Raw genomic sequence first — 27263 nt, 5'->3', positions numbered from 1 at the left:
GTGCGGGTTTGTGCGCCGCGCACCTCGGTGTCGCAGAGCTGCCGGCCCCGAACTCTTGCCGCGGCGCTGGGGATGCTGCTCCTCTTGCCTGGCCACATCTCCGCTTCCTCCCATTTCCGAGTTGCCCCTGTGTTGCAGAGTTAGATGGTATCGAGACAGATTTATTTTTGGGGACTCAGGAGCGAAGTCGGGAGGAAGGCACTTGGTAATGCGGACGAAAGTTGACAGCTGGGGCCCGTCACACAGTTTAGTATTTATTTCCTCTCTCCTTTAAAACTTTAAAGCCCGTGTGACTTTTAAAGTCCTGAGAAATGGGTTCTCAGAAAACAAAGAGTAGTACCCAGTAGCTGTCAGGGACTCGCACCCTTCATCATAACAGGTGGCCACAGCGTTCCTCTCAAATTCTAATTCTTCCTGCACTGGGAGAGGAGTTTGTCTTTCTTTGGTTGACTGCTTAAATATCAAAAGGTGCTAGGCATACCAGTATTGTGTGCTCAGTGGGAACGTAGGAAAAGTCTCTAGTGAAGACTTCGGTTGTACAAGATGAGCTCACACTTTGGAATCCGAGAAATATGGAAAAGGGAGTCTCTCTGAGCTTCAGATGCCTGCTAGCATCTGCCTCAAGCGGTTGTGAGAATTAAAGGCTAGAACACGTGAACCTCTTAGCACAGGGATGGATAAATATTAGCTATTATTAAGGAGCTTGTCTGTTTAATTATCAGTTTCAGCTGTCTTTGGAGGTTCCGAAGTTATTTTTACTAATGGCTGCTTTATAGCAACACTCATTCATTGCACCGTTATCAAATTGTACTTTGTGTTACAGGGGCTGAGTGAATACCAGAGAAACTTTCTGTGGAAAAAGTCCTATCTGTCAGAGTCCTGTAATTCTTCAGGGGTGAGAAAATACCCATGGGCTGGACTTAGATCAGATCAATTAGGTAAGCTGAGCAAACTAACAGGCCTTATAGTTTGGATATATACCTTGGACTAAGTTTACAAAATGATTTATTTCAGGCCCAGTGGCCGGTTTGACACATTCATTTATTTAATAAATATTGTGAGATTTCTATGGCCCCCATTTCCCCGTTGTAGGAATATAGCCCTGAACTAGACAACGTCCCTTAACGATGGAGACAATAAACGGGTAACTCAATAAATAAACAAGATTTCAAGTTGTGTGTAAAATAATAGAGGTGTGATGGGTAATACGAGGGAGTTGTGTTAGAAGGAATACACGTTAGACTGAATGGTCAAGAAAGGCTCCTCTGAGGAGGTGGTGTTTGACCTGGTACCTGAAAACAGAGGGAGGGGACAAGCCTGGGAAAGAGGTTCCTCAACTCTTCAGGAATGGAAGCTTAGGGAGATTAGGCAGCTTGCCCCAGGCGCGGAGTAAGTGGCAGGGTTATAATTTGAAATCAAGCCTGTTTTGTTTAGAGCTCTTAAGTTTAGAGGTCATGTTCTTGTCATTACACATCCTTTCTCCTCGAACTCTAAGCTAGTAATTTCCAGAGAATGACAGAAGGGATACTGACTTTATTGTTCTTAAAATTTCTTCCTCAGAGATTGTAAGATCTCTGAGAGTAGGGTTCTTTCTCCTTGGTCCTTCTCAGTATGTAACTCAGAATCTTGGGATACTCTACTGCTTATTAAAACTTTTCTGTTTAAAAAGTTTTTATTACTACATGCTTCAGTACATAATGATTACATTCATCGTGGTGAGTTGGTACGTTACACGTCTTAATGCTTTCTTCATTGCCATCTCCTCTCTCCCCCGTCCCTTTTTCTCTTGGTCTATCTATTTATTTATTTTTTGTATTGGGGATCTAACTCATGATCTTGCAATTGTGAGGCAGCTGGCAGAACCACTGAGCTAAATCCCTGTCCCTCTCTTGGTCTAATTTTTAAATGAATGAATAAACCTAAGTTTGAATCCATGTAACTGCATGACATTGGGCAAGTGAGCCTGCTTTCACAAGGGGGGCTTGTACGGGATTGCTAGGAGGAGCTAAAGGAGACACTGTTAAGGGCCTGGTATATATACACAGGCCAGTGCTGTGTGCTCCTTAGGTGAAGTGTGAGAATGACTGATGTGTGGTAGGTAGAGCCCTCATGTGATCAATTATTAAAGCCAGAATTGGGTACCAGGCTAGGAAATTAATAAAATAAGGAGAATTTTTAGAATTAGGTTTGGTGACTAAAGAGTAGGTAAGAGCAGGTCCCTCTGAAATATAAGGATGCTTTAGCCCAGGGTTTGACTTTTGAGATGAAGTGTCCCTGATTCTCAGGCAGTGGGCTAAGAACTTGTGCTTATAATCCTGTTTTCGTAAAACCAGAATTTTCATGGATTTGAGGCTCCATTAGATTAAAAATGCAAAATGAATTTTGCTTAAAGTATAGCTATCTGACTGAAGGCCTACAGAGAGAGAGAGAGAGAGAGAGAGAGAGAGATGGAATGCTGGACAGTTGGCTAACTACTCAGTTGGCCCCCCCCCATTAGCATTTTAGGTTAGGTTACTACATTTGGGGGAAAGTGATGGAGGAGACCATTAGATGAGAGCGAAGCCACACTGGAGAACAGTATGTTTTGAAGGAAGGAACAGTCTCAGGAGGATTGTCAGTGGGAGATTTAGGAAAGCGTGAGGAGTGGATTGAGAGCTCCAGGATGCTCAGAAACAGAGGTAGGTTACCAAGGAGCAACAGCAGTTTTACCTAGGGCTGGCTATACATTCATTCTTTTTTTTTATGTATTACAGATTTTAAGCAATATATTTGTTACATACATTCATTCTCTTAATATAATGTATTTTTTTTTCTCTTGAGGATTTGTTGGTGCTGGGAGATAAAGGACAAACCATTTGAGAATCTTGTCCCAAATTTTTATTTTGCTCATCTATCCAAATCCTGATTCTGTGTTAAAGCAGAGAGAAGTCTAAGGCAGTAGCCTCTAAACATTTTTTGCTTTCATACTTCCTAAAAGACTTTAGAAAATCTTTTGTCCCACTCACACATTTTTCGATTAATTTTTTTATTCTAAGTTTTTACAAATTATTTAAAAGGATATGCTTTAGCTCATTTAACTTAGCCATTTAATTTATGGGATATGTTCATCAGATAATTGGGAAACTCTGTTCTTATTGGCAAACTGAGCCACCAATCAGTGTTTTTTCTGTGAGAAAAAGTCTTAATCTTTCAATTCAAAATTAATGTGCATATGTGCGTTTCATATGACTACCCTCTCTCATACCTGAATTTCACTTCTAAGATATGTAGATGGAAAAAAGACCCAGGCTGTCTGATGCTGTTTTATTTTTTCTACTCTCTGCCTTTGCTTTCCTGTCAGATATTCTCCCTGAGGAATAATGCTTTCTTGAGTTGTCCCTTTGTCTGTGCCCTCACTCCTGAGACTTTGTTATACAATGGGGTGATGTGCCGTGGGAGGTTCCTGGTTGGTGGAGAGATGTGTCTGTCGTGGGAGTAGGATGACTGTGGAAGGGGTGATGGGAAAAGGAACTGCAGATGGCATGTGCAGCCCTCAGGCAGATAGATCAGTGTCAAGCAAGAGTACACGTGGAGTTTTGCATCTGGAAAATGGTAGTATCTGTTTATCCACTGCATGTTTTAATGTGCCCAGGCATATACACGCCCATTTGGAGACCACTGTTACAGGGCAGCCTGTAAAGACAGGAATCCTGGGTTCAATGGCAAAGCACCCATACAAGAGGCTGAGAAGTGTTGGGCTTTGCTTCATGCTGTATTTTTGTCTACTTTCCATTTTGTTCGTAAATCTTCCTTCCCCACCCTGCAGTAGTCTTCTTCTATTTAAAGAGTGGCTACAAAACTAGGGCAGTATCTTAGTGGCTGCCATCTGCAGAGCTCATTTTTAACCTCAGTAGAAGGTAAATGTTTGGACATTTGCTTGCCAGACAGAAATATAGAGAAATTGTATCTTAGCTTTTGTTAAAAGGCTTCATTCCTTTTAATTTTCAGGAAATCGAGGCAAAAGTAGAACCAAGATCCAGCATAATGTCATCTCATCTCTTCTCATCCTCCTCTACATAAGAGAACCTTTGTGAAAAGTTCCAAATTTTGACAGACCAGGGCCCTTTGTTCTGTTAAGTAGCACAGGAAAGTAATTGGAAACGGAGGCAGCGTGTACTGCTGGGCTTGCCAGGGCCATCATGTTGCAACTCAAGTGACTTGTATGAAGATCTTGAACATTGTGACCTCAATTTTTAATATTTCATATAGTTAAACTTTTAATACTTCTTTAAGCCAAAATTAAATATTTTATGTTTAAAAACTATGTTTTTTAATTCTATAGTCTGAAGGAAATTGTGTTATATGCATATATCGATTGAGTTTTGAGTTCAATTTCAACTTTCATAAGTGTTATTAAAAGTCATCTTTGTAATTGTACTTTGCTAGCTTTTCTTTTTGTATACTATGTTTTGCAGGGATCACAAAAGAGCCAGGTTTTATTTCAAAAAGAAGAGTCCCTTACCATGACCCACAGATTTCAAAATCTCTCAAGTGGAATGGAGCTATATCAGAGAATAATGTGGTTGTATCACCAGAACGTGAAGCCCCAGAAACACCAAAATCAGAGGCAGAACAAAAAGAAGATGTCAACCAAGAAAGAGTTCTTTCACTAGGGGCCTCCCGGGTCCCCAAGAGAACCAGATCTCATTCTGCAGACTCCAGAGCTGAAGGGGCTTCAGATGCTGTGGAAAAGAACGAGGATGTAGTAACAGACCACATACTGGTGAATGAAAATGTGGAGCAGGAACATTCTACCAAGTTGCTTTCAGAAAATGTAGATAATGGGGTAGGCACAAATCAAAAATTTTTTTAAATTTCAAAAGCATAGAATTCCTTATTGGTTTCACCATCATTTCAGGAATATTATGTTCCATTGTTATTTTTTGTCTCTATTGTACAGTTGATAAGAGGTGTTCACTTTAATTATGGAGAATGGCTCTATTCTGTACACCCAAACTTTTGTACTGGTTGTTAAGATATGCTTTCACTGAGTGGATAGCCTGCTTCTGGATTTTCTTCATTGTAGATCAGCACTTGAGTCCTCAGGGACAGATCAGGTTGAGACAGAAGGGGAGTAGGCCATTACTTCTGGCAGGGGTGCTGAGATGACTTCTACCTATCACCTTTCCGAGTTCTTATTGTGTACCAGTGGGAAAACAAAGAGTCTCAATTGACAGAAGGAGAATTTTGGCTGGCTCTCAAAGATCTTGCATTTCTGCTCTCTTATATCATAGCTAGCCTGGGGCAGGTCTGTGAGCACATAAGCAGAGGCTGCAGGGGCCTGTGTGTGGATCTTACTGCCGCCTACATTTCTTTTTCAATCTACTGCTCCTTCCTTGTTTCACTTCCACCACTGACTGGAACCCTGGAGAGGCATTTGGGAGTCCTGGAGAAGAATCTGGCTTGTTGAAAACGCCAGGGGGTGTAGGGGAATCAAGGACTGCCATATGTGAGTCTGCTGGGTAAAGGTTAGAGATGTCCAGAGAAGAAGTGTGTGGATAAGGCAAGGTGCTTGGTTTTTTTGATAATACATTTAATTTTTCATGGTTGATGGAAAGGGATTGAGAGATGTTATTTTTCTCAGGGATGCATAATAGTTCCTTAATATTATTATGAAAAGAATTTTAAATAGTTTGATTGTTTAGAAAGATATTATGGCCAGGGATGTGTCTCAGTGGTGCTGCACCTGCTTGGCAAGCACAAGGTCCTGAGTTTGACCCCTAGTATTGGGAAGAAGAAATAAAAAAGACTATGTAAAGTTGAAAAAAGTTTGTTGTACAACAATGTGCAAAAGCAATACTGCACATCTATTTAAAATTTGTTAAAAGAACTTTAATGTTATTAAATTTTTTTTTTTAGTTTTAGCACAGTTTAGTTTGAATAGACTTTTTGAGGACTTTGAGTGGATTTTTCTTTTCCTAACAGTTGGATAGACTTCTGCGTAAGAAAGCTGGGTTGGCTGTTGTTCCTTCACATAGTGCCTTGAGAAATTCTGAATATCAAAGGCAGTTCATCTGGAAGACCTCTAAAGAAGCAGTGCCAGTGGTTGCAGCCAATCAGGTAGCTGAAAGGATGTGACGTATTTCTGAATATCATTGTCTGATCTAGTGATGTGTAGATACATAGACCTCAGAACTAAAATAAAGTCAGTACTCAGTAGGCCTGGAGGCAGTTTCTAGAGAACAGATGAGAGTTTTGCTAAAATAACCCTATCACTTATGATTTATAGTAGTAAGATTATACTGTCCTAGGCTACTGATGATCATTGTTGCCAGATCCATCACATACACTAAATATGAGACAGGGTAATGAAAACTTGGGGAAATGGTAAGTTTTTGCATGCCAAAGGATCTTTTTGATTTTTAAATTAAAATTATTCAGTTGGTTTCACTCTATTGTGTTTAGTTGACTAATTTTTTTGGCACATTTCTTTTAAGAAGGCGTACCTACTTTGGATGTTTAAATAAATAACAAAATATGTTTAAAGTACTACAAGAAATGTAATTTAGTCATTGTATCAGATGGACAATAATAGGAACTGACCATTTAACTATATAAAACTTAAAAGCTATAATTATAACTATGCTACTAGATTTTACGCTTGAACACTTTTAATATTGAGGTACCATTTCTAATAAACATTCTGTTGTTTTACTATTACAGTCCTCTAGAAAAATCTTAGACTTTGAAATCTCAGTTATGTTTTTAATCATACAGTATTCAGGCCTTAGTAGGAAATACTACCACTTTTAATATCATGACAGCAAAGTCTTTTCTTTTTCCTTGCCTTTGTATTTTTCTTTACAAACACACGCGCAACTCCCCATACTCTGATATTCATATTCTCTTACACTTCATCGTTCACTTGTATTCATTATATGTCCCTAAAAACTGAGAGGATAATTAGATTCAGCGACAGGAGCATGAATCATTTTACACTAAGATAACACCAGTGATCATATAAATTGTAGTAGCTTTGGGTTTGTTACTAAAGCTGATATAATATTTTAGGAACATGTAAATTAATAGAAAGTGGTATGTTATTAACCTAGTGAATAGGACTTTTGCTTGGTCACAGATGTTTTTGGATAGTAAATGCATCTACAAAAATCACTTATGGCCTGAAAATTATGATTGTTCAATTAATTGTAGAGAATTTAACCTGTAAGGTAGAGCTGATTCAAATCAAAACCCTAAGGGTAATTTTACAAGTTAGTAAAAGCATTGTATAGAAATGTTATTTTTATAGATTTAGAAATATAATATACAATAAATTACAACATCTTCACTAGTAATTTTATTGATTTTATTAGTGAGGGTTTCAAAGGACTTTTTGTGGAAGCAAATTCTCTTTTTAAATCAAAACATTAATTTTGGGATCTGTGAATTGGAGAGCTCTGTGGCAAGCTTTCATTGTTGCTGGTGAGACTCTAGTGGAACTATTCAATTTTATTAGACACCTGTTCTCTAAAAGGATGTCTTATATTAATATGTAAAGGAGTCAGAACAGTTTTTGACTGGGAAATTCTTGAGGTTTTATGATACTAAGAGGTATCCTGTTGGATTGGATCTGTATGAAGATGTGCCTCCTCAGCATGACAAAGCCCCAATACTGTTTGTTTTGCTGAGTACCCCATCTTTTCCATTACTTTCTTTGTAATCAAGGATAATATACCATAAGATGGAAATGACACTGTAAAATATCAAGGGTAGAGGGAAACATTTTAAAACCTGAACATTTTCCTTGATTTAATGAAAAAGCTAAAAATAAAGGAAAAGAACAAAAAAGCAGTTTGAATGTACTAGGAGTTCAAAATATTAAGAATTTTATATTTAATTTTATATTATTTCTGGAAGAAAGAAAATTCATGTCAAGGAGCAAAAAACCCTACATAGTTAATAAGAGTTGCCTTAATAGAGTTAATGTTTATGTTCATATTATTAACATGTACCTATTTTACTTAACATATTACCAAACTGTTGGGAGATGGGTAGGAAACTGAGGAAAAAAGGTAAACACAATTATGATTTATTATTTATTTTGGCTTAAGAATTAATTGATTATAATTATGATTATTCTCTCAAAACGCAATAATGGCTAGAGAAAGTTGAACTTTGGCTATTGTGTGAAATGAAGTTAGAATCAAATAGAATTTTGCTTTTTTGTGTCCTATAATTCAAATACATATATGAAATTTTAAAAGCAGTTGAAGACCTAAGTTCTGTGTTACTCAAAAAACAAAAGAATTAAACTAAACTAATTTTTGTTTTAAGGTTTTCCACAATAAAAGCAAATTTGTTCCACAATTCAAAGGTAACTCAATCATCCATGAAACTGAGTACAAAAGAAATTTCAAGGGTTTATCTCCAGTGAAGGAACCAAAATTGATAAAAGATTTGAAAGAAAACGGAAATCTTGAAACAGTATCTCCTGAGAAGGTATTTGTCAACTTTTAACTTCTAAACAAAACATTATTTTAGACTCTTTGAATTTTCTTTCACCTGAACTTTTTTTTAATAGTCCATTAATTCATTTGTTTATTCATCAAATGTCAGATGTTCATTGAGTATGTTGTTGGATCCAGGAACTGGGTTGCTGCTGAGAGAACAGAGGGATAGCAAACACTTAAACCGCAAGTAGCTCTTATGCTAGTGGAGAGACAGATAGGTAAATGAAAATGACACAATATTTTGGATACTCTGCAATACAGTATGTAAGTCTATTATGTCTAATGTCAAATGATTGGCTTTACAGTAATGTGAGCCCTGGAGGGTAACAGGAATAACAGAAACACACACTTTAAGTAATAGAAATATAGGTGTATATAATTACTGAAGCTTAATTCCATGCCAGTATAGTTCACATACAGTAATTTTCTTCAGTATATAAAACATCTGCTTCTTTTTGTTGCCACTTTTAAGTTGTGACATCAGGCTAAAAAATCATTGTAAATTATAGGAAAATGAAGTTTAAATACTATTTTTGAATTTCTTCTAATGTTGATACCAGATACTTGATGTTTCCTAAAAATAGAAAGTGTATTGACTAAAAGTAAAATTGTGGCCACACAAAGAAGCAGTTGTTGTATACACTGGAGTAAATTATGTGCATTATACCGGCATTAAATTAGCATGCTTAAATTTCACTTCAAAGTGTGTGTGTGTGTGTGTGTGTGTGTGTGTGTGTGTGTGTGTGTTTGGATTTTTTTTGGATCTTTGACATTCTTGGGGAAAAAAGTTTTACATTATTTAGTAAAATATTGTGGTAAATTATTTATCAGAACCTTACATTTAAATACTATAACAATTAAATGAACTGGGTATGGTGGTGCATGCCTGTAATCCCTGCCCCCAAGAGACTGAAGCAAGGAGATTGCTGAGAGTTTGAGGCCAGCATGGGCTATGAGGCCAGCCTAAACTGCGTGGTGAGACCCTGCCTCACACAACAACAACAATAAAATCTAGACTATCAAGGGTCAATCTAAAATGACTAGTCAATATATAGTTAGCTTGTTTATTTAAATAAATATTTGTTAGTCTTTGAATTTCCTTCCATTAGGATCTAAATCTTTATTGTTAGAAAATGCAATTATATCCTGATCTTCAAAATATGAAAACAAACTAGCCAGGCTGTTATGAGGGTACACAACTACAATCCCAGCAGTCTGGGAGACTGAGGCAAGAGAGTCACAAGAAAGAGCCCTGTAAGGGCACCTCCGTGAGTGACACTGTTTCAAAGTAACATGAAAAGGAGGTTGGGGATGTGGCTTGGTACAAAGGCCTTGGGCTCAGTCCTCAGTATTTACACAACAAAAAGAAAAATAAAATGAAATACAAAACAAAAAAATCCACTGGTTTCAAAACATTCTTATGACTTCAAAACATTCTTATAATTTCTGGATCTTTTTTAATTAAAATTTACTCTTTTTGGGGGGTGATGGTGTTGGAGTGCTCTACCACTAAATTACATTCCTACCCCTTTTCATTTTTATTTTAGACAGGGTCTTACAGAGTTGCCCGGTGGGACTTAAATTATGATCCTCCTGTCTCAACTTCCCTCAGTGCTAGGATTATAAACTTACTTCTAAAGACACTAATGTAATATCCAAACCTAACTTTGTAACACCTATTTTTTTACTTTAATGTATAACATATTTCAACCATAAAAGCTTAAATTATTTCTATTTTAGTATAATAAAATGGATGATCCTTTAAAATTTGAAGCAGAGATGGCTTCACAAGATTCAAACGAGCCTAAAAAAAAGCTTTCTCCTTGGAGACATCAAAGGCTTGGGTATGTGTTTTTCAAGAAAAATATAGTATTTAGATTGTCAACCTAGCAAAATACTTACTTTCGTTTCATCTTTGTTAGGAAGGTGAATTCTGAATATAGAGCAAAATTTCTGAGCCCTTCTCAGTATTTATATAAAGCTGGATCTTGGACACGTGTGAAGGAAAACATGCCAAATCAGGTGGGTGTCCATAATTTCACATTTTCTTGTAGCACATACAACACTTAAATTTCACAGTGAGTTTCATTTAGTAATAGAGGACTATAAAGCTTTAATAATAATAATAATAATAATGGCACTACAAGTATCAGGAACTGAAAAGTTGCATGCAATAAGATAATTTATCAATGTGTTTATACTGTTTTTATAATAATTGTTTTAGAAATTTTTATTAGTAAAGCCTTTAAAGTTAAAAATAATTTTTCAGTAAAAACAGTTTATTTTGCTAACTTACTTGTGTGAACTCAGTTTATAGAATTGTATCATTATAGATTTGATTTTCTTATAATAATCCAGACTTCCATGCTCTCAACTGAAGATTAATTTTCAAGAGAAAATTTTGTGTGTGACAGTGGAGCCCACTCTCAGTGTGTACTGTTATTGCAGTAGGCAGAAGGGAGGCGTAGCTGGAGTTCTTAGAGGTTTGGGTGCTATTTGAGGTACCATGATACAGGGGAGAAATTCTAGAGACCTAAATATAGGTTTTAGGAAAGGGTAATTATTTTCTACAGCTGAGAAGTGTTACTTTAGTGGAACTTCTTATAGTCAAGGGATAAACAATGAAATGTTTTGATTATTGTATAATTACATCTTTAAAATCATACCGTGGCAGTTTTTTTTCCTGTTTGCATAAGCTAAATTAAAACATTTTTGATTTTACTATCAATAAACACCCTCCACTCCACCCCCATTGTCATAAGAAAAGGGATAATTTGGGTGGAGAATGAATCTCATATTTAGCTCAGTATTTAAAACCAAGAATTGTGGGTCATCAGCCTCTGGGGGAAGGAGCTGGAACTGCCCTGGCAGCTCCCAGACATATGTCCTGGCCATGTCTGTGTTGCGCATGTTGCTAATGAGGAGGTTACTGGATTCCTCCCACTGTGGCTGCTCTTGGTGCTCTCTCTGAGCATGACTCAGAGTCAGCACTGGTAGACATAGAAAGTTCTTGGGCCAGCATTCATCTGTTTACCCTGGTGAAATCAAGTTACAAATATGAGTGTCAGGAACAGCCACAGTGGAAGAAAGAATCCAATCAGCTAAACTCTTAAGCCCTTTATGAACTTTGCAGATCTTGGCAAGGACCTCTGTGTCTGAGGAATCCAGTGAGGCCTGGAGGAAAGCTGGGGACACAGGCAGAACACAGTGTGATCACACAGGCCCAGAGTGGCGAGTAAATAGGAGTTGGCCACTGACCTCTGGTATGTAGGCCCTTCACTTGGTGGAGGTCATCAGCAGCTCTGGTTTTGGAAAGATTCTTTCTTACTCTTCAGACTTCTTTAAGCTCAGTTGGTATTTATGTTTCAAATGTAAGCATTAAATGGACCGAGAGGTTAAGTTATAAGGTAGAATTCCTTATCTTATCCTGATGGAAGACAATGTCCTTAAGGTCTCTTTTTTCAAGGTTTCCTATTATGATATCTTGGTAATATAATTTTTTGTTTTATTAATTCCTACTGGTGGTTGTAAATATTTAAATGAGGATAGTTCACCTTAACTTCTTTGAGGAAAATAATTAAAAAAATAAATTGGTGTTGGAAAAGAATTAAACTTTTTCTTTTAAGAAGTCAGTGGTCAGTGATGTTAATCACAGTTTTCCTTAACTGGGTTATAGACATTTAACATGGGCCGTATTTATTAAAACTTTACTTTTTATTGTTTTCTAGAAGACATTTTCTGTATGTACCTTATAAAGAGGTACCTAAAGAAAAAGTATTTTCTCCTTTCCCCACTCCTAACATTTAATGGAATATATGCATGGTCAGATGTACTTTGCTATCAGTGACTTTATCATAAGAATATTAACTTACATTTTGAGTCTTGTTACAGTTTTCTAGTCCAGAAACCATCTTCACTTTCTTTTACATTGCTGAAATATTATACTTATTAAATCTGTAGTGAAGTCATTGGATGTTTTATCCTACGTCCTAAGTACCTTATCAATGTAGCATCTTAAGTGGTTGGTTTTCTTAGGTGGTTGTATATTTGTCATCTCTGTAACATAAACCATTGCTTTTATAAAGTGCTTACTTATATTTTTTTGGGTGGGGTAATGATCCTGGAGTTTAAACTCAGGGCCTTTTTCCTGAGCTACATTCCTAGCCCTTTTGTTTTATGACAGTGTTTCACTGAGTCACTAAATTGTCCATACTGGGGCTCATATTTGCAGTCCTCTTGCTTCATCCTCCCAGAGTGCTGAGACTGTAGACCTGCACCTCCATGCCTGCTAGGCTATAAGATTGCTTTCAATAACAGCCATCAAATGCAATTGTTGGATCGCTATCCTCAGAATAATTATGGAATCTGTGTTAAATATCTTTTTTTACTTGATTCTTAGTTAATCTTTTAATCCTCCTAACCATTGGTTAAAGCAACTTTAATATGTTTTCACAAAAAGTAAGACATATAGGACTTTGTTTCAAGATAAAGTATAAGGTGCCTTCTCAATTTGGGGGCATAATTTTTGAGATAAAACAAGTTTTGTTTTTTCCATCTAGTTTTCTGAGTTAGATTTTCCTGTATATAAATTTTAAATGACTTTGTTAAACTCTTAATTTGGGAAAAAGTAATTTGGTAATGAAAAAATCCTACTTGTATATTATGTAAACTGATGGCATTACTTGACCCAGAAATGGGTGTGCGTGTGTATTTTTGAGTTGGACATGGTTTATTTCTATCCTTTTAAGTGGCTCTGGTTGTTGGTTGTAGGAGTTGTTCTTGAATTCACACTGTTGATTTTTTTTTTCTCTTTGTAGTAGAACATTTCACTTTGGGAGATGTCAGCTTCCTAATTTTTCATCTTAATTTAGGATTATAGAAGCTTAAAAGCCTGTATTTGTAAAAACATGATGTTATCACTGGAATTATTAATAGACATTGCTGAAGAGAATTTAATACATTGAATTTTAAATATCTAACAAATAAAACTGAATAAACTGAAGTGTTAGGGGATTTCATGTAGTGTCTCTTCTCCTTTCTAAATATAATTTATATCAAAACTCTTTATGCAGAGAGGCTGTGTTCAATCTCTCATTTGTCAAGCAGTAAAGTGCTCTTACATAGGCAGAATGCACCACCTCTATTGCTCTTTCTTGTTTTGCCCAACACTTAGGGTAGTCCTGATTAGACTCCTTTTGATCCTCTAGTTTATATCTCACTTTTTTTTTTCAGGCATGGATGGTACCAATGTTAGGAGGCTAATGCAGGTATAGGGTAGGCTCCTCTATTGGACTATAAGCTCATTAAATACAAGGGAGTTTCTTGCTTATCTTCAGTAGCCAGCTAGGTCTCGTTCAGGCCTTAACTTCGATCCTTAACTGCTATGTTTCTCCTCATCTCAAGGAGCTCATAGGTTCATGAGGAGGACTTTGAGAACACAGGGAAAGAATGATGATGCTAAGGCATACAGACTTCATGGAGGTGATGGAGTGGCTGTGTAACATTTGAAACATGCAGGCACTTACTAGAAATAAAATTTGGAGTATATCAGGTACTTTTTAACAAGGTTTTTGTGCATTCAGAGTACCCTGGTTAGAAGCTCAACAGACAAGCTGTGTGACTCAGTTCTACCTTTAAGTGCAAAAACCATTACTAGAAATTTTCTTTTAAAGTACAAGAATTGTTAGAAATGATAAATGAGCATAGCTCAGCTTTTTTTTGGCAGTGAAGAAAACAGTATTTCAGATTATCATTTAGGATTGTTTTCTGGTTCAGCTCATTTAAAGCAGTGTGATGACTGTTTCTCTAGAGTGTAACACTTTCAATCCTTTTGCATTCAAAATAGTGTCTTGTTAAGGAGCCAAGAATAATGTTTCTCCAATTGCTTTTGCATCACCAAGTTTCATTATTTGCTTTTCTCCCTTTATGTGAGAGAGGTGTGGTTCTAGCACTGTATCCTGATGTCTTTTTAGAGCTAATAGTCTGCCTTTATGATAGAAAATACTGAGTTTTGTCAAGAAGAAAGATTTTAAGAATTTAAAGGGTAATGGGTTTTAAACATTGCAGCGTTGTATTTAGAAAAGCCAGTAGGTGGCAGTATGATGTATAAAATAAAGATTTTAAATGGTGTGAAGTCTCCTTTTCACATAAAAATGTTATTTGCATAGTACGGAATTCAGATTACTTTATAGCTAATCAGTTTTTTTTTTTTTGTAAAATCCTGCACCTTGTTAAATATATTACAATTATTATTTTGTGGGAATGTCTTTTTAATTATATATTTAATACATTATTTAAAAGTTGAGGTTTTGCAGATTCCATGGGAATATGAGGAATTTGGAGAGGGAAGCCACACAGCTCTCCCTATGGGCGCTTCTCTAGTTAGTAGGAGCAGTTGTAGTTAAAGCCACGATGAAGGCAGGCTCGAAGTTACTGCCATGTGAGTACTCTTTTAGAAGTGGGAAAATAGGAATAGTAATCAAGTTACCTGTCATCCTCAGTGTCCCAGCCATGCAAAAATATGGGTGTTTTTCAAGGTAATATTAAGATATCTTTGTTATTCAATTAAATATTACTAACCATACTAAGAAATATTGATTGACAAATTTACTGTATATTTAGGAGAAGTACTATGGTACAGTATTTCATTGATCCCATTAATATAAGTTATAATATTAACTTGTCATTAAGTGTGTTTCTGTATTCCTCCCCTAGGGTTCTCTAAATGCCATGTGGTATGCAGAGGTTGGTTGCTTTTGAGCTTTTAAAAACTATAATAATGCATAGAATACTTGAGTAATTTCAATTGGAGCAAAAATACGTTAATATTTGTCTTAGCTGCTATAAATTTCTCTTTGCTTGCTGGTCTGAAATGAAATAACTGCATCATGCTTTAGCTTGTTTTAATTTCTGCTTAAATGCACATAGTCTGATGACTGTCTGTGGCTATTTTTGCCTTCCTTTTTCCTTGGTCTCTGGCTGTATTTGTGAAGTTTCTTTGATATGCTACTTGGTGATATTTGTAAAGGAGCATTTACAATAATAGATGATGTCTTAACTCCCACATAGGTTAAAGAACTCCGAGAAAAGGCTGAGTTTTACAGGAAACGGGTTCAGGGAACACATTTTTCTCGGGACCATCTGAATCAGATTTTGTCTGATAAGAACTGCTGTTGGGATGTTTCTTCAACCACTAGCTCGGAAGGAAGCCTTAGTAGCAACATCAAAGCACTAGATCTTGCTGGGTGAGATGTTCTTTATGGATGGTGAAAAAGTGTGTTGTACTTACTTGTACCGTGACTACTTAGAATTTGTCTTCTGGTCAAGTGAAGATATGCCAACCACTTATTTCATTATTTTTAATTTATTCTCTGTAAAAATAAAGCTATATATGCTTTTTGTATAATTTGTATATGAAATATAATAACATTCTGGATTTTATAATATTCTTTGTAACAGTCACAATAGAGAGAAAGATGTGGTAGATGTACAAGGACTTTAAAAAGTAAAAGAAAAGGCAACAACAATAAAACTCAGAAAATATAAGCTATTAGTATACAGCTATTATCATTTGTAAATGGATTTTGTGACTTATATAGAGGTTGGCCCCTGATTTTATGGGAAAATTCTGTGCTGTTTTGGGTTTTAAAGTGATTTAAGTATTTCCACAGTGGTTTATAGCAAATAAAAGTGTTTAGTTATTACAGTATGTTAATATAGTCATGCAGACCAAATTTCTAAGTTCTAATTATGTGATAGCTCATTTAAAAGATCTAGTTTTTAATGTGTTAAAAAGATGAAGTATAAAGTTTGAATCAGCAGAGTTGGCCACAAATACATGAGTTTGTGTGCAATTGTAAGCTTAGTACCTGAATTAGTCACACCTTGTTGGGTCCTAGTTTGTGCCTGTAAGTTCCAGTTTTGGGGCTAAGTATGACCTTTGTCATTAGAGGTGCAAATATGTTTGTATTAGGGTAGGGGTAAGGGAACAAAATATATATTTTGGGAATATTTTAGTGGAAACTTCACATGGTAACTCTATTTACTATAAAGTGAACTCCTAATTTGAATTCTTTCTTTAATATCTGGACAAGACAATATGTATGGGACACATTGTGGACGGTGGAAGGAATGACGATCTCACTACAATTAGTATAAACTAGAAAACTCAAACTACTTAAATTTAAAATAAAACTTATTTTACAATGCAGGGATCCCACAAGCCATAAGACTTTGCAGAAATGCCCTCCTACAAAAGTAGAAGAAAAAAGAGATACCTTGGAAGAACAGCCTCAGCAAAGCACCATTGAGAAACTGGGTGTGTCAGAGACTCCTACCATACCTGTTAGGAGGCGGCTGGCTTGGGATGCAGAGAACACCAGTGAAGACATGCAGAAGCAGCCCAGAGAGGAGAAAGAGGAGGAGGAGGAACGAGGAAGGGACAAACAGGCTCATGTGGGAGAGCGAGGGAAATTGGACATACAGGAGAAATCTCAGGCAGACAGTGTGAAAGAAGGGTAAGGGGTTTATGTTTCTCAATGTATTATTGTACATGACTAATGTGTATTTCGTTTTGTCATTAAGTATAGTGGTTTACACTTTTAGTTTTATGACTAATAAGGGGAAGATTTTACCTTAATGTTACAAAGTAGGCACTGCTGTATGGTTTATAACTTGATCTGTTTAGATATTTGAGTCACTAGTAATTGGTAATTAAACACTTGGCTACACGGGGAGGAAGTAGGATTATTTTCATTCATGTTCTATAATTACAATTTGCCAAATTACGAATGTGTCCAGATGAATGACTTTCTTTTTGTTTAAGGAAAAAAAGCTGATGTTTATTAGTATCTGATAGTTTTACTGAAAAAGAAAGTACACTGTTTTTAGTATGTCTTAAAAAGTAATTTCTGAAAATAGCTAATTCTTTTTGTTTTATACGCAGATTGCTTTGGGAATTGGTTCTTTAGCATTGGTAACTTTATGGCTATACTCCAAATCCTTTTTTGAAGTTTCTTTCAAAGTACTTTATATTGATGTGGTAGACTTTCTACTCTCTCACGATCCCTAGCCTCATACCATATTTTTTTAAAAAATTTAATTTATTGGTATATTCTAGGCAGACAGTACAGCTACATTCATTACTGGGATCTTGTACCTTTACAGGCCAGGTCTTGGTTCTCATTTTTTCCCCTTAAATCCTTTTTTGAAGTTTCTTTCAAAGTACTTTATATTGATGTGGTAGACTTTCTACTCTCTCACGATCCCTAGCCTCATACCATATTTTTTTAAAAAATTTAATTTATTGGTATATTCTAGGCAGACAGTACAGCTACATTCATTACTGGGATCTTGTACCTTTACAGGCCAGGTCTTGGTTCTCATTTTTTCCCCTTGTCCCCACCCTCCCTTCACCCCCTCCTCCCCTCCCCCCCTATTGGTTCTCACTTTTTCCCCTTGTCCCCACGCTCCCTTCACCCTCCCCTCCCCTCCCCCCTTCAAACATTTTAATTCCATTTTTACATTTTCTCATATTTTTTTCCTTTTCCCTTATTCCCCCTTCCCTATCCTTCTCACTGTCCCTACACCTTTGGTCCTTTTCTTCCTATTTGCTAATTGTCCCATTAGGATCTTGAGTACTATTTTAGTTTTTCACACCAGAGAAACAATTTGGTATTTGCATATGTGTGCCTTATTTATTTCACTTAGATTCTTTTCTCCTTCATGGTTGTTGCAGCCAGTGTGGAGATTGCCCCCTGGCTTAATGGAAGAATTCTCAGCTGTGTGTTTGCTGACTTGCAGTGATTGTCCCCCTTTTCCATTATTTAGTCCCTTTTAACTGCTATTGACTTATTTTTTCAGAAACAAAATTGCCTTATCTTACTCATTGTATCCTTTACAATGTTGACAAAGTACTTTTGATCAGTTTTCTGGAGCAAATTCTTCCTAATAGATTATTTCCACTTGTAGGTCGGATTCTTCTGTATCCTCAGGAAAAGGAGGCAGGCTTCCTACTCCGAAGCTGAGAGAACTTGGTGGAATCCAAAGGACTCATCATGATCTCACAACTCCAGCTGTTGGTAATGGGCGAACACTGTGCAGTTCTCACTTACCTGGCCTCTTCTACATAAGTTAATTTGATTGAAACCTGGCTTCTGCTTTTTTCAGGTGGAGCCGTTTTAGTGTCCCCATCAAAAGTGAAGCCTCCAATCTCAGAGCAGAGGAGAAAAATATCTTCTCAGGATGATATAGGGACTCCAAAGAAGGATTTTACTAAGGTAAATATTTATATTTGAAGAAAAAGGGGCTTCTTCTAGAACTGACTATTTTAGTCACAAGTAATAAAGGAAAAAGGTTTGAAAAAAATGATACTTCAGATTTAAAGAATTCTGCCCATCTTATGTGGAGATATTACTGTTGACCTACTTCTGGTAAGGGAAATGGATTGAATTTTTGTTTCTTTTTTTTTTTGGCAGTGGCAGTGGATTGCTGCTGCAGAACTTCCAAATATTGGTTAGTTAGTGACTAAACAGGAAGAGGGAGAAGGAAAGCAGTATTATTTATTGAACATATGTTGTGCGATACTTGCATTTAGACTGTGTCCCTGGCACTATCCAGCACTGGAGATGGAGTATGAACAAAACAGACGAGAGTCCTGGTCCTCCTGTGTTTATGATCTGGTAGAGAGAGTAGTGGGAGGCAGGGAGAGACAGAAGGACACATGGCTGGGCTAAGTACCAAGGAGGAATTCCAAACAGGGCAAGTGAATGGGCAGTGGCCTAGCAGGTGCTTGCCCAGAGGGTGGCATTGCAGCAGAACCTGAAGGTGGTGGGAATTGATCCATGCAGATCTTGAAGACATTGTAGGCAAAAGAAAGCAGCAAGTGGAGAGTCCTTGAGGTGAGAAGATGCTTGATTCCCTGAGGGCCAGCCAGGAGGAGGCCAGGTGGCCAAACCAGAGAGCAGTGTAGAGATGACTTCAATGTGCTAAATTGTACAGGGCCCTGTAATCACGGCAGAGACTTTGAATTTTATCCTCAGTGTGATGGGAAGACTCTGTGTAAGGAGTGACATGAGTTAGTTTTTCCAAAGTCACTGTAGCCCCTGTGTGGAGAAGACACATTTGGGGAACAAGAGCAAGTGCAAGAAACTAGAGGTGCGGATTTGGGATTGTGCAGTAGCAGTGAGGGTCATATGGTAAGTTTTATTCTGGAAATACATTGAAGATTTAGCTGACAAGACTTGCTGATGGATCAGAAAGAGGGTGGGAGAAAGCAGAATCAAGAATGATTCAATATTTCTGGCCTGGCAATAAGGATGCAGTTGTCATTTTCTGAGGTGTGCAGAAAAAAAGTATTAGGAAAGATTAAGAGTTCTGTTTGGAGCATGTTCAGTTTGAAAAATTTTTTATTTTGTAGCCAGAAGTTAGCTAGGCAAATGCTCTACCACTGGGCTACATCTCCAGGCTCTTTTTCATTTTGATATAGGGTCTCTCTAGACTATCTAGGCTGACCTTGAGCTTGTGATTCTCTTGTCTCAGCTTTCCAGTGGGATGAATGGTATTAAAGGCATGTGCCCCTGTGCCAGCCTTGATTTGAGGATCTGTGTCATATAGATGGTACAGTCAGTGATGGTGAATCTTTTAGAGATCAGTGCCCAAACTGCAACCCAAAACCCACTTACTGCAAAGTGCCCTGCTACAATTAAACCTGAATTTTCAGGTTTAGTTTAGAAAAAGCAACTCATACTTAACATCTTTTGTCTTAAAAGAAAAACAAATATCATGTGTGTCATAGGTTCACCACCCCTGGTATAGGTATTATTAAAGTCTTGTTATTGGAAGAGATCATCAAAAAAGTGGTTTTTGATAGAGAAGAGTAGGTATAGACATATCTGAAACTTGTTTTTTTTTTTGGTACCGGGGATCGAACTCAGGAGGTAAATCCCTGGCTTGACCTGTTTTTTTGTTTTGTTTTTTTACATTAGTAAGTTGACCAGCAGAAGTGGAAAAGGATCAGCCAAGTGAGGTAGGAACATATAGGAGACTGATATCCTGAAAGTGTGAAGGAAGGAGTACCAGAGATACTGATGACTCAGTAATGTGTGAGAGTTGGTCATTGGATTTAGCACCTTGAGGGCATTAATATTAACAACCTTGATAAAGTACAGCTTAGTGAAAGGGAGGACAAAAAGCAAAATGGAAGTAGAGTCAAGAGAGGAGAGGGGTTGAAGACAGCTGTCACAGAAGTTTGTCCAAGAAGGAAAACAGAATTAACAGAGTGATAGCTGTAAGAAGTGACAACAAGCTGGAAATAGTAACAGCACGTTTGTATATTGATGAGAATAATTTTGATAACAAAGAGGAGTTTGATGAGACAGGAATGGGGGAAAATTGTTGGAAAGATATTGCCAACTCGGAGGAAGGGCTTCGGATCCAGAGGAGAATGGCAGGTTGACTGGGCACTCTGGTATCCCTTCCGTGGTAACAGAGGGAAGGCAGAGTTCTCGGGCGTGGCTTATGAACATAGAAAGGTGTGATGGCAGGAGCTCTTGGAGGCCTTCTCTGATTGCTCATCGGTGATGTCTAAAGAGTGTCCTTGCTGAGAATGAGGCTGGGAAAGAAAATGTTGGAGATTTGAGGGAAGAAAGTGTAGATCTGAGAAAGGGAAGGAGGCACAAAATAGTCTTGTTGGAGAGCGGGAGAGTGAGTGAACCAGGGAAATGGGGATTATCACAGGGCAGTTAAAAACTTTTTGTTAGCACATGTTTGCAATGTACATTGAATGCATTCTTTGTCGGGAATTGGTACACATACGCGTCACATCTCGGTCCTTTATACCTTTCCCTTCCAACCTCCAGATCCCCTTCTCATCTCCAAATAGTCTACCTCCCTGTTTTCTGTCATCTCTCTTTTATTTTTCCCTTTAAATTATTTGTACTTTGGGGTTCTCATATAAGACAAAGAGTGTAATATTTAAACTTTTGTATCTATTTATTTCACTAAGCATTGTGACCCTAAGGTGCATCCATTTTCCTAAAAATGACTCAAATTTATTATTTTTTATGTCTGAGTAGTATTCCGTTGTGTGTGTATATATATATATATATACACCACATTTTCTTTATCCATTTATCTGTTGATGGACATGTAGGCCAGAGGACTGGTCAGAGTAACCAGTTAGCACTCCATGGCTTTTGCTCGGGAACAGGCTGCTGCCTGGAAGATATAAGCTTCTGGAGAGTTGTGTGTGCATGCCTGACTTAGCCACATGGGTGACCTTGTCCATATTTTCAGCTGGGGTTATATGTGTTATTTTCATTTATTGTGGAATTAATTTTTTGCATACTCTAAATAGGCTAATGTTGTCCCTTAACATCGAATGCCATTCTTTGCTTCACAGTGCTCACAATATGGTTTTAACATTTTAAATGCAAACTTTTCAGAAATGTGCAGCTTTCATATTAATAACTTGGTAGAAATCACTTCATGTGAGTTTTTTAAATTAAATGTTGTTGGTACAATTTATAGATACATGATAAGCACGTTCATCACAGGGAATTTGTACCTGTACATGAATACCTTGACTCTGCTTTTTTCCCCATTCTTCTTCCTTCCCCTCAACCCATCTTCCCCTTCCTGTTGTTTACAGAAGCCCCATTTCCATTTCCGCATCCTTGCCTGCTCTGGGTATTATTATTTTTAAAACTTTTGCAGTTGGGTAAGTGAGAAGCTGGTACCTCAGTGCTTTTGTTTTGTAATTATTTGAGTACCAGGGAAGTAGAATATGTTAACTATATCTGTGTGCATATGAATTGCTTATTTTATTTTTCAGCTTTTAGATTTCTTTTTATTACTTTGAAGGATATGTATGTAGCAATGGTGATAATTTGTTGTCAGTGATATACATTGTATATTTTCCCCAAATTTGTCGTATTCCTTTTAAGTTTTAAAATGTTTATAGTCTTTGTTTTTATCCAGTCAAATCTGTTTATGTTGGTTGCTTTGCTTTTATACCTACCTCCCCACCCTTCTAGGTAAGTTACATACATTTTCCTCATATTTCCTCCTATTTGCTTTTTTTCATTTGAATGTTTGATCTCTTTATATATGCACACACATATATGTATCTTATATGTATCTTTTTTTTTTTTTTTGTCATTTAGAAAGGAAGTTGTGCTCTCTCCCTACTGACTTCTCCTGCTGCTGGTATAAAAACAGTTGATCCTTTGCCTTTGCGGGAAGATGCTGAAGGCAGTATACCCAGAGTTCCTGAGACAACTCTTCCAGTTTCACAAATTCCAGGATATCCAGCAGACACCCGTGGACATCCACCTTCCCCGCAGTATACTCCGTCTTTCTGGCACCCTTCTCGTCGGATTCAGGGATCTCTAAGAGATCCAGAATTTCAACATAATGGTAATTTTCTTTCTTTCTTTTGCTTTAACTTTTTATCTTTTAAAATGAAAGTGTAATATCAATAGGTAAAATGCAATAAGAATGTACTATGTATTAATACATGATTTTTGTTTTTAGTTAATTAAATAAATCTTGAAGTAGGAAAAAAAAACTCTGTAGGACACTGATGTGCTGCACCAAGTTCACTTTTCACTTTTTAGAGGTAGGAGGTGTCTCTCAAGATCTGCATACAAAAAAAAAAAATTAGCAGGGACAAGGGAAAAAAATGAGAACCAAGACCTGTCATGTAAAGGTACAAGATCCCAGTAATGAATGTAACTGTACTGTATACCTAAAATGTACGAATAAACTCAATGAGGAAAAACAGAAAAGGTCTGGTTACACCTACGGGTAACCCACTGGAGAGAGGTGGCACCTCCTATCCAGATGTGACAACCTAAAGTACCTGTAGCCATTGCCCGGTGCTACCTGTACATAGAATTCAAGGTCAGAAGTGATTTTCCTTTAATTTTATTAGGCATTGCTTTTCTGTTTTCTACACTCCACTGTTAGTTTTGGGAAGGCTTGTGCTATTCTACGCTGCATCCTTTATCTGTCGTGTTTCCTTTCTGGCAGCTTTTGGGATTTTCTCTTCTCACCCAGTGCTCTGATGTTTTACATTGATGTGTCTCAAAGTGGGTCTGTCTCATTCATTTTGCTGGTACAGTGGACCCTTGACTTAGGGACTCAATTTGTTTGTGAGGGCTGATTGTAACTCAAGTTGGTCAGTTGAAAGTTGGGCTCATCTACACCACTTTCAAAGTCTCTCTCTTGATTACAGGCAGATCTCAGTGTCCTTAGAGAGACATTGGCCCAGGATTTCTCAGTTAACCCCTCACAGGAAAGGATGTAATGTTCCTTCCAGAATTCTTAAGGATTAAATCTCTGTCAGACCATGTAGAAGCACAGGGCCAGTCCACATTTGGGTCATACCTCAAGACTTCCTTTGTAAGTTAAAACTGAAATTCTGGTCGTAACCCAAGTTGTTTGTATGTCAGGCCAGTCATAACTTGAGGGTCCACTGTACTCTGTAGACCTTTCAGTCTGGAAAATTCTTACTTCTGGGAAATTTTCTTAAATAGTAATTTATTTCCCTTCATTTTCTGTTTCCTTTTTCAGGTACTGCCATTACTAAGATGTTAGACATAATTGCTTATTTTTTTCTGTTGTCTACCTCTTTTTATTTTAATATGAATTTTCCCATCATTTCTTTGTTTTAATTTGAAAGTTTTAATTTTCTGCCTCTTCCATTTTTAAATTTCTTTATAGTATTTTTACCTTAGTAAAAGACTTTAATACTGCAAAGATTTTTTAATACAGCATCCCATTCTTATTGCATGGATGGAATGTTTTATTTCTTTGAATAGAGACATTTTATGTGTTTCTATGACATATGTATGTATGTTTTGCGTGTGGTATGCTTGCTCTCAGGTGAGCTGTGTGTCCTCTAGTCACAGTAGTTCTCAGATGCTGTTAGGAACAAAACCTCCACTCTCCTTTTTGGTGGGAGAGAAGCAGTTATTCAGCTGTGTAAATTTAGAGAAGAATCAAGTGTCTTAACTTGTTTTGTAAGAAGATTTTCAACCAGTTTCCGGCTTCAGCTTACCTTCACTAAAGTTTTGAGTGAGACTTGGTACTTCCAAACCCAAGCCATTAGGGAACAAATTAATTTTATCTTGGATTCACTTATTTGCTGGTTTAAGAATTCACCTCTGGGCTTTTCCCCTTCCATGTTTTCATTTTCCGAACATTTCTTACTGTTTTCTTATCTTCCATTTTCTTTGTCCTGTGGCTTTATATCACTTTTATAAATGTGTATGTTAATTTGTCATCTCTAAAGAGATGTTTCTTTACAGTTAAGTCATTATTAGTATTGAATTCTAAGAGGTTATTCATGGTTTGCATAGTTGCTAAGTACACTATAAATTGCTAAGTACACAATAATGAGCAGCCTATTGGTAGTAACTTCTATCAAGATAAAAAAAATGAGTAGAGTTTCTGCTGTTGTACTTTTATTGAGAATTTACTATAATTGTATTAGTCTGTTTTGTGCTGCTATGTTAGAATACTTGAGGCTGCGTAATTTATTATGAATAGAAATCGTTTGGCTTGTCGTTCTAAAGGCTGGGAAATGCCAGGGCTCTAGGAGACCACATGAGACATAGTGGGCAAGAGGCTGCGTCTGACATGTGCGTTCTTGCTGCAGCATTCCCTGGCATGCTGAAGAAGAGGTAGGAGAAGGCTAAACATCTCTGAAAGGTCCCACCTCCCAGTGTCATCTAGGTGGCAGTTCATTTCAACGTGAATTTTGAAGGGACAGACATTCAGTCCATATCATTAATATGTGCTGTTTGGTGGCTTTGAAGAATAATGCTTTTTGCCTTTTTTTTTCCAAGTGGGAAAAGCAAAGATGAACAATTTCCAGTTACTTCATACTGAAGCCTTTAATAATGAAGGTATTTTCACATAATATACCAAAAAACATGAAATTTTATTGTATGTTAATTTAGAATTGTAAGTGATCTTACATTTGATTAGCACTTCATGGCTTACAGAGTATTTCCACAGATATATTTCATTAGATCCTTGAAATCCTGGGATGGTGTGAAGTTATCCCCATTTGAAAGTGAGTAAACTGGGACCTATGTGGTGAAGAATCATTTCTAGGGAAACATGATAAGAGACTGTGCCTTGCATCGCAGCAGTGTCTGACTTTCTGTGTTTCTCCTCTATCCAGCTTGGGGATTCAGGAATATACCACAATAATATCCGTATTTTTCCAAATATCTGTACTTTTGTCAAGTTTCAATATGCCCCAAATTATATAATTAGGAAAATAGACTTTGTTCTGCTATGTAGTTTTCTGATAAATTCATTTGCTTCTAATTGAGGCAGGAGAACTTTTGAATACTTATGGAAAAAATCAGATTCTTCCTAAGAAGTATGGAATTACTGAATTTATGAAGTTTGAATTTGGAAATAAACTTGAACTTAATACCTTATATATTAGAAGCTTACATACATTAAAGGTGCTTTCTTCCTTTAGTAAGTTTAGGACTATTTTTTCAGGATTCAGCGAAGCTAGAAATCAAGTTGTTATGTTTTCAGATGCAAAATATTTCATAACTTTGAATCTTGTTCTGTTTTCTTTTTAGTGGAAGAACAATGTTTATAAATAACCTTATAATAGATTTGCTTGCTCAGAATAGGGTATTTCAGTAATAAGGATAGCATATTAAATTCCAACCTTATTTTTGTACTTCATGAGATTACTTTACAAATGTGATATAAATGCCATGTTAAGGTATAGCATTTTATTTTTAAAAATTTTAGAAAAACTTTTTGCCTCAAATAACTGCTTTTGAAAGTAGGGTAGTTCTTGATGAACTATTTCCAACTAATACTGAAATCATAAGCTGTGTTTAGTTAATGATGTTATGGGATTTCAGAAAGGGAAAATGCTCATTTAATGCCTAAGTGTTTATTGCTATATCTGGAAAATTACCATGAAATAAGAAAATGTTAAAAATCTTACACTGAATGTATATTTTTCTAATATACATAGCATTAACTTTACAAGGCTTGATACTTTTAATTTCTTTAATGTATGTAGAACATACTATTTGTTTAAGAAATATTTTTGCACTGGAAATAATTTTGGAATTCTTTTATTACAGATGATGACAGATTATCTGAGATTTCTGCTCGCTCTGCAGCTTCTAGTCTTCAGGCTTTTCAAACTTTGACACGGGCTCAGAAAAGGAAGGAGAATTTCTGGGGCAAAACATAAACCTACTCGAATTTTTTTTATGCACAGAACTATTGGCATAATTTTCCTTTGTTGATCACTGTGTTAAGAGTTTTTAAGTGTTTAAATTTTCTTCTGGTATTTCCAAGTTAAATTATTTGATGTTTTTCACTACATCATTTTACTTGGAAAATTTTAACCTAGCTTATACAAATTTAATTTCTAAAAATTTCTTTTACATCTCTCCCCAGATAAGGTATAGATTATGTGGTTCTTCACGTGCTCTTTCTTCTGTATTAGGGGTTGAGGATAGCTGGGAGAGTTGTGAATTTCTCCCATCCTGGGAATATTCTGAAGAGATGAAGTGAAGTGAAAATTAAGATCCAAATGTGGAGTATGTATTTCTGTAAGACTGGTTCTTTGTATCTTTGTAGATATCATAAAAATAATTTGTTGTCCCTTTAACATTTGCTTTAGTATTTCTTTGTTTTTGTACCTTCTATATAAGCATTATTTAAGATAATTGTATTTTGAAATTACCAGCTGTATATATTTTTCTTTATGTAACACAG

At 36.5% G+C, this 27263-nt stretch overlaps 1 protein-coding gene across 6 annotated transcripts in view; it reads left to right on the top strand.

Annotated features, from left to right (window-relative positions):
• Positions 1-27263, top strand: part of Mdm1 (Mdm1 nuclear protein) — a 27496-nt gene extending 233 nt beyond the window's left edge. The window contains exons 2-15 of one of the 6 annotated variants that reach the window (XM_010644215.3): positions 824-938; positions 4455-4825; positions 5965-6099; positions 8314-8478; positions 10230-10333; positions 10412-10511; positions 15204-15233; positions 15558-15733; positions 16700-17005; positions 18459-18568; positions 18657-18766; positions 22652-22904; positions 25340-25399; positions 26621-27263. In XM_010644215.3, the coding sequence (XP_010642517.1) occupies positions 824-938; positions 4455-4825; positions 5965-6099; positions 8314-8478; positions 10230-10333; positions 10412-10511; positions 15204-15233; positions 15558-15733; positions 16700-17005; positions 18459-18568; positions 18657-18766; positions 22652-22904; positions 25340-25399; positions 26621-26733 (2148 nt within the window). In that variant the 3' untranslated portion in view covers positions 26734-27263. The other 5 variants (XM_010644216.3, XM_010644217.3, XM_033763770.1 and 2 more) reach the window with 5 other exon arrangements.

This window comes from Fukomys damarensis, unplaced genomic scaffold, assembly GCF_012274545.1.
Source record: "Fukomys damarensis isolate Sample0158 unplaced genomic scaffold, DMR_v1.0_HiC HiC_scaffold_15, whole genome shotgun sequence".
Taxonomy (NCBI): domain Eukaryota; kingdom Metazoa; phylum Chordata; class Mammalia; order Rodentia; family Bathyergidae; genus Fukomys; species Fukomys damarensis.
Note: the sequence above shows the minus strand (reverse complement) of the source record. Positions and strands in the feature narration are given on the sequence as shown.